The sequence below is a fragment of the Danio rerio genome, chromosome 20 (assembly GCF_052040795.2).
Source record: "Danio rerio strain M-AB ecotype USA chromosome 20, GRCz13ab, whole genome shotgun sequence".
In the NCBI taxonomy this organism is placed as follows: Eukaryota; Metazoa; Chordata; class Actinopteri; order Cypriniformes; family Danionidae; genus Danio; species Danio rerio.
This window is the reverse complement of record NC_141040.1, coordinates 43623580-43630432: the sequence shown is the minus strand read 5'-3', so window position 1 is coordinate 43630432 and position 6853 is coordinate 43623580. Positions and strand designations below refer to the sequence as shown.

The window sequence follows — 6853 nt, the reverse complement described above, 5'->3', positions numbered from 1 at the left end:
ACTTGAACAATTCATTTGCGAATCGCGAATCACCAACTCATTGCAGCCCTTCGTTGTGGTCGGAATGGATGGTACACGACATGTGCCACTGATACAGATTATTTACCTCTAATGTGTTCAGTGTTTTGTTAAATATATATATATATATATAAAGTGAGACCTTTTAAAGGTTTTGTCTTTTGGCAGAATGGTGTTTTACTTTACAAGCGCCGGTGAGTAGTGAACTGACTTCATGTTTTGCTCAGGCAATGCAGTGTTTATGCTGTCAACAAAGACAGTGTGAAAATGAAGTATATTAGTAATGTAACTTATTAAAGTAAGTGCAGTAATGCATAGCAATTTATTAAAGATTATAAAATAGTTGCATAAAGTATATTTATATTTTGAATAATGTTGTGTTCAGTTTGTGATCAGCAAGAATACTAAGTGTAAACATTGTTTGCTTATCTTTTACAGTTGTCTCACCGCCCCATACTATCTACATGGGCAAAGATAAATATGAAAGTAAGTGCTTATTTTATCATAAATATTATTTTAAAAGCACACTCATCGTGTTCCTGTCAGGCCATTGATAAATATATTGTTTTCCGACAGACGAAGATCTCATCAAATATGGATGGCCAGAAGATATCTGGTGAGAAGAAATGTTATTTTATTTGTATTATTAAAATAATAAAAATATTATTCTCTATTATTATTTTTTTTAATATTATTTATCGTATTTTTCTCTTTCTAAAGTATCAGCTCAAATGTAATAAAAGTTTCTGTGAATTCCAGGTTTCACGTGGACAAGCTCTCATCTGCTCATGTATATCTAAGAATGCCTAAGGTATTTTGAGAAGGGAAAGTTGGTACAAAACAGTTGTATTATACAATATTGTATATTTACACAATTGTTATTGCCATCGGTTAAAGGGTACAACTATAGATGACATTCCAAAGGAAGTCCTGATCGACTGTGTCCAGCTGGTCAAAAACAACAGCATTCAAGGTAACTTACTGCATTTTTACATTGCTTGTAAACTAAAGAGCTTTTGTCACTTCTCATGCATTATTATGTTTCATGTTTAACACTGTGTATGATTTATCCAGGAATTAACAATTAATTCTTGATCTTCAGTTTTTTCCAGTATCAATATTTATATTTAGGTTAAATTCTTAATACTTCTTTCACCGAGACTCTTCATTTAAGTAATTAATAAGTGGACTTGTTGTAAAATAAGCTCCTTTTTCTGTTGTATTGAAATGCATTTACAGTTATTTAAAGTTTTTGTTTGGCACTATGAATTTTGCATAACAAATTATGGTTATGTTTAGTTATTATATATATATATATATATATATATATATATATATATATATATATATATATATATATATATATATATAACAAAAATGCGTCATAATACATGCATATAATACATTTTTACAGGCTGCAAAATGAACAATATTAATATTGTCTACACACCATGGAGCAATCTGAAGAAAACAGCAGACATGGATATCGGTCAGATAGGATTTCATCGGCAGAAAGAGGTATGATTATGTTTTGATAATACTTTGCACTATGATTTTATTCACACTGCAGACAGTTCCAATCCATATTTTAAAGTAGTGTGTCAGAAAAAACAGCGGGGCAAATATTTTTTGAACACGTCACCATTTTTGTCAGAAAACATATTTTTTAAAGGTGCTGTTAATTAATTACACCAGATGTTGATAACAACCAAAGAAACCAATATATGCAAAGAAAACTAAGCTAATTAGTTTACAAACTAATGCGTAATAAAATGAAACGACACAGGGAAAAAGTATTGAACACATGAAGAAAGGGAGGTGTAGAAAGGCAGTGAAAGCCCAAACAGCAACTGAAATTTCTCAGTAGTTATTGAGTAACCCTCTGCTCTTTGTCATTGTAAATTAATATTCGCTGCTTCAGTCCTACATCTACATTACCAGGATGATGAAGATGAAACCAGGATGGACATTTCAGCAGGACAATAATCCAAAACACAGCCAAGCAAACTCTCAAATGCATTCAGAGAAAGAAAATCAAGCTGTAGAATGGCCCAGCCAATCACCTGACTCGACTTCAATACAAAACACAAAATAAAGCTCAGATTTGATAGACGAGACCCAGAGAAACATCAAGATTGTTACACTCTGTTGAAGTCTGTGAAAAAACTTACACCTGAGTAATTCATGTGACTTCGTTCTCCATATGAGAGGCGTCTTTAAGCTGCCATCACCAAAAAAGCCTTTTATATAAAGTATTAAATACATTTTAGTCGTTCACTATTTTCTTCTTGTGTCATTTCATTGTTATTACACAAAACTCATTTTCAGATTTCTTTTTTCTTTTCTTTTATATATTAGTATTGTTTGGGTTTTTACCAAAATCTGGTTCAATTCCATGTCAACTAGGGTTGGGCATCTAAGCTATAATGCCGATCCGATACGCATCTCGATACAAAGAATACGATCCGATATATTGGCGATACATTTGTGACATATTGCGATGCAACACGATACGATTCACACCCATACCACGATACAATGCGATAATTCAGCACTAACTAATTAGATCAAGTTTATGAGATTATGTGAAAGAGGATGCTGTGCCATTAAATGAGTTTGATTATTTATTAACCAAGTAAAACCAAGACTTTTTTTACAACCTGGCTCTTTTCTCAGAGCCAGAGTGTCAGTTTACAGTAGAGAGCCATTTTAGAACATATAGCACATATTATTTAAGTATTTTCAAGATAAACAGAATGTATAAGGGCAATGTATATTAAATTATATATATTTGCACTCTTTCAACATAAAGGTTTAGCATTGCACAACAAGAATTGTGATTTAACTTTTCAACTATGAAAACAAGTTTTACAAAGATATATTGTGCCACTGATTATTCAAAACTTAAGCTCGTGAACTAGCAGTGTTATGTTGCTTTGAAACATCACTGTCACTGTAAACAACAGGCTAATAAAAATATAACAAACCAGCAATCTTCTTGCTGTGAGGTGGTCAAACTGTGACCACCGTGACACCCATCATTTTTATCATTATTACTATTAATATTATTATTATTATAATAAAAAAAAAATTTACAGGAGGATGTGTTCAAAACCTTCGTTCTCCGTGACACTAGGCTGAAAATCTTTGCAGATGAGCAATGCAATAACATCCGTTATTGGCGTAGAGCGCACAAAACTGTTGCGCATGGAAAAAAAACTTGCAATGCTTTTCTCACCACTTTTGGAGCTGGTAGCTACAGTTGAAGCAGTGCGAAAGCCGGGGATGCAGGAACACTGGAAGATGCTTCCACAACAACACCGTGGCGCCGCTTTAAGTGAGATTTCAGATTAGTCGTACTGCTCGTGTATTTTACAGATGCGCGGCACATTTTACAAATTGCATCTGTCCTGTCATGTCCTGTCCTTTCCTTAAATCCATAATGTTGCCATACTTTAGATTTAAAACTCAGTGGGGAATAAAATGTTTGTTTTGCTTCTCGCGCATTCTGAGGGCGCACCACTAGCTTCATCCGCACACCTGATACACTGAGTTGTAGTGTAAGTGTACACATCCGCAAGCCCGTTGCTAAGGCATACTTTATGTAGGTCGATTAAATTATGCGCCAAAAACAGGTTGACAACACTTGTTAATAAATAAAAAATACATTCTATATTAAAAATATAAGCTGTATCTCGGAAAAACCGATGCATCTCGCAAAAACCGATGCATCTCGATTTGCTTCCAAAATTTCATTCATCCTCTGCTGCTCAACCGATGCACTCGCATCGTGCACGCGCATGACCGCGTATCAATACATATCGGTTAATCTTCCCATCCCTAATGTCAACAGCTCCCTTAGAAATAGCATTCCCTGAGAAAAACATGACGTGTTCAATACTTACTTTCCCCGCTCCAAAAATTTACTGAATGTCTGAACCAAGTTTGTGATTTTGATGTTCTCCTGCATTATTGTTGTACTTTTAAATGATCAACAGGTGAAAATTGTAGCAGTTGAAAAGAAAATCAACGAAATCGTCAACAGACTAGAGAAAACAAAAGAGGAACGGTATCCAGACCTTGCTGCTGAGAAAGAGTCTCGAGACAGAGAGGAAAGAAATGAGAAGAAGGCTCAAATACAAGAGCAGAAGAAGAAGGAGAAGGAGGAAGTGAAGAAGAAAAAAGAGATGGAAGATTTAAAGTGAGGCACAAAATGTTGATTTATGTATTTACTATTTAATAGTTGAAACAAAATAGTAGACAAAAATGAACATTCTGTCATCATTAACTCACCATTCACTTGTTCTGAACCATTTGGAGTTTCATTCTTCTGTCGAACACAAGAAGATATTTTGAAGAAAACAAAAAAACCTGTAACCATTGACTTTCATTGTATTTGTTTTCCTACTATGGAAGTCAATGGTTACAGGTTTTCAGCTTTTCTTCAAAATATCTTCTTTTGTGTGCAACAGAGGAATGAAACTCATAACGGTTTAAAACCTTATGAGGGAGAATAAATGGTGAGGTAATTTTCATTTTTGTGTGAACTATCCTTTTAAACAAAGAAAACGCTGTCATTCTGAATGTTTAGACCACTAGTGAAATGCTTTATATATTTTATTATTTTTATTTAGTTTTGATTTTAATTTTAAAATACACACTGCATTTAAAAGGTTGACATCTCCAATCAGATATTTTTAAATTAAAATATTTATTTATTAAAAAAAGAAAATGCACACCATTTGGGAAAAACTTTAGGTTTGCATTTTCTAAATCAATTCAGTAATCTTTATAATAAATTATAACATTTGCACACCAATTTGAGAGCATTTATACTTTACTTAAAAGTATATTTCTTCCCAAATATGATAATTTACTCTCTATTTGTTCTCCATCAAGTGGTTTAAAACCTTTGTGAGTTTCTTTTCTCTGTTGAACACAAAAAAGATATCTTTGAACCATGATATAAACCATTAGGCATTGACTTCCATAGCAGAATGAGTCAATGGTTGCAGGTTTCCAGCATTCTTCAGAATATCTTCTTTTGTGTTTAACAGAGGAAATAAACTCATAAAGGTTTAAAACCTCATGAAGGAGAATAAATGGTGAGCTAAGTTTCATTTTTTATTTACATATATTTAATTATTTTTATTTAGTTATGATTTTAATTTTGAAATACACACTGCCTTGCCTTTAAAAGGTTGACATCTCTAATCAGATTTTTTTTTAAATCTCTAATCAAATATAAAAAAATAGAAATGCACAACATTAGTGAAATACTTTTAGTTTGCATTTTCTAAATCAATTTAAGAATTTTTATAATAAATTATTTCATTTGCATAATCATTTGTGAGCATTTACGCTTTACCTAAAGGGATATTTCTTCCAAAAAATGAAACTTTCACTATTTACTGTCCATCAAGTGATTTTAAACCTGATTGAGTTTCTTTCTTATGTTGAACACAAAAGGAACAATTTTTGAACAATGTTAGAAACCATTAAGCATTGACTTCCATAGTAGGACAAGTCAATTGTTACAGGTTTCCAACATTCTTCAAAATATCTTTTTTTTGTGTTCAACAGAAGAAAGAAACTCAAGCAGGTTTAAAACCACTTAATGGATAATAAATTTGAGTAATAAAGTTGAGTAAACATTGACAGAACCTTTGGGTGAACTAGCCCTTTAAAATGGCACTTTAGCTTTCCAAGTTTGTGTTTTTTTTTTATATCAGGGTGTCCAAGGGTCTTAAAAAGTATTATAATGTCTTAAATTTCAAAAACATAGTTTTAGGCCCTAAAAAAATCTTAAATTCATTTAAATATGGTGTTGTGGGTCTTGACATTTTTTTAACAGGTATTAATTTTTCTAAAATATTTTTTGAAAAGCTATCCTATTTGTACAACATACAATCCATCTACATGTGGCCAAGAAATAAATAATTAATACAAGAATTTGAATAAAAATCATATTCACTAGCCATTTAAAAAAAACCTCAGCGTTTTGCCCTTTATAAGTCTGAAAGTGAGTTCTTCATGGTCTTAAAAGTCTTAAATTTGACTTGGTGAAACCTGCAGAAACGCTGTGTATAGACTCAGTATTTTGTGCTCCTCTACAAAAATCCTTCATACACCAGCATCAGCTCTTTTGAAACCTGCTAATTACAAGCACATACACATACTCATTAAGTGCCCTTAACATGTAATGTCTACTTTCCTATAGGAATTATACATCGCTCATGAAGAGTGACAACATGACCACAAATGAGGTAATTTATCATGAATTCTTAATATTGTGCAGTGCATTCATAACACACACATTTATATTTTATGTTATAACATGATCGTTTTCTCTGCAGGATGGCTACGATTCTGATGATTTCATGTAAAGTTAAAGGAATGAATTGAGCTGCAATGAAAAACCAGCATCTTTTCCCACAGCGCCTCCAAAGGACATCATGGGCATCATAAATGAGCGATTAATCAGAAACCGCATTTGTGCCAAGGAAGCACAACACCAGGACAGTTCAAGAGCAGCTGGCTTGTTATTCCTTTAAAATGCACATGCAATGTGTAAAGTATGTAAAAAATAATACTCTAAAAATAAATAGATTGCTCTTCTACACCGGATTTAGCTGATTCAGTATGTGAAGGAGTTTTGTTGTGAATTAAAGATGTTCACTTTGGAGATATGTTCATGGATATTTATGCAAAGACTTATCTGGGGTATTTGTGCTTATTAAACAATACCGTTCCGTCTGGAGTGAAAGCATTTATTGTCAAACCTTTATCTTTTTTGATGTCCAAAAATGAATAAACTTTCGACTTTCTAAGTTCA

The 6853-nt window shown here is 32.6% G+C and overlaps 1 protein-coding gene across 1 annotated transcript; it reads left to right on the top strand.

Annotated features, from left to right (window-relative positions):
- Nucleotides 1-59: 59 nt before the first annotated feature.
- ccdc25 (coiled-coil domain containing 25) lies at nucleotides 60-6851 on the top strand. Its single transcript, NM_200388.1, is given in 9 exon segments — nucleotides 60-212; nucleotides 457-504; nucleotides 595-634; nucleotides 778-829; nucleotides 916-991; nucleotides 1433-1536; nucleotides 4017-4219; nucleotides 6239-6284; nucleotides 6375-6851. Coding segments are annotated over 9 exon segments (624 nt in total). The 5' UTR covers nucleotides 60-187; the 3' UTR covers nucleotides 6405-6851.
- The last annotated feature ends 2 nt before the right edge of the window (nucleotides 6852-6853 follow it).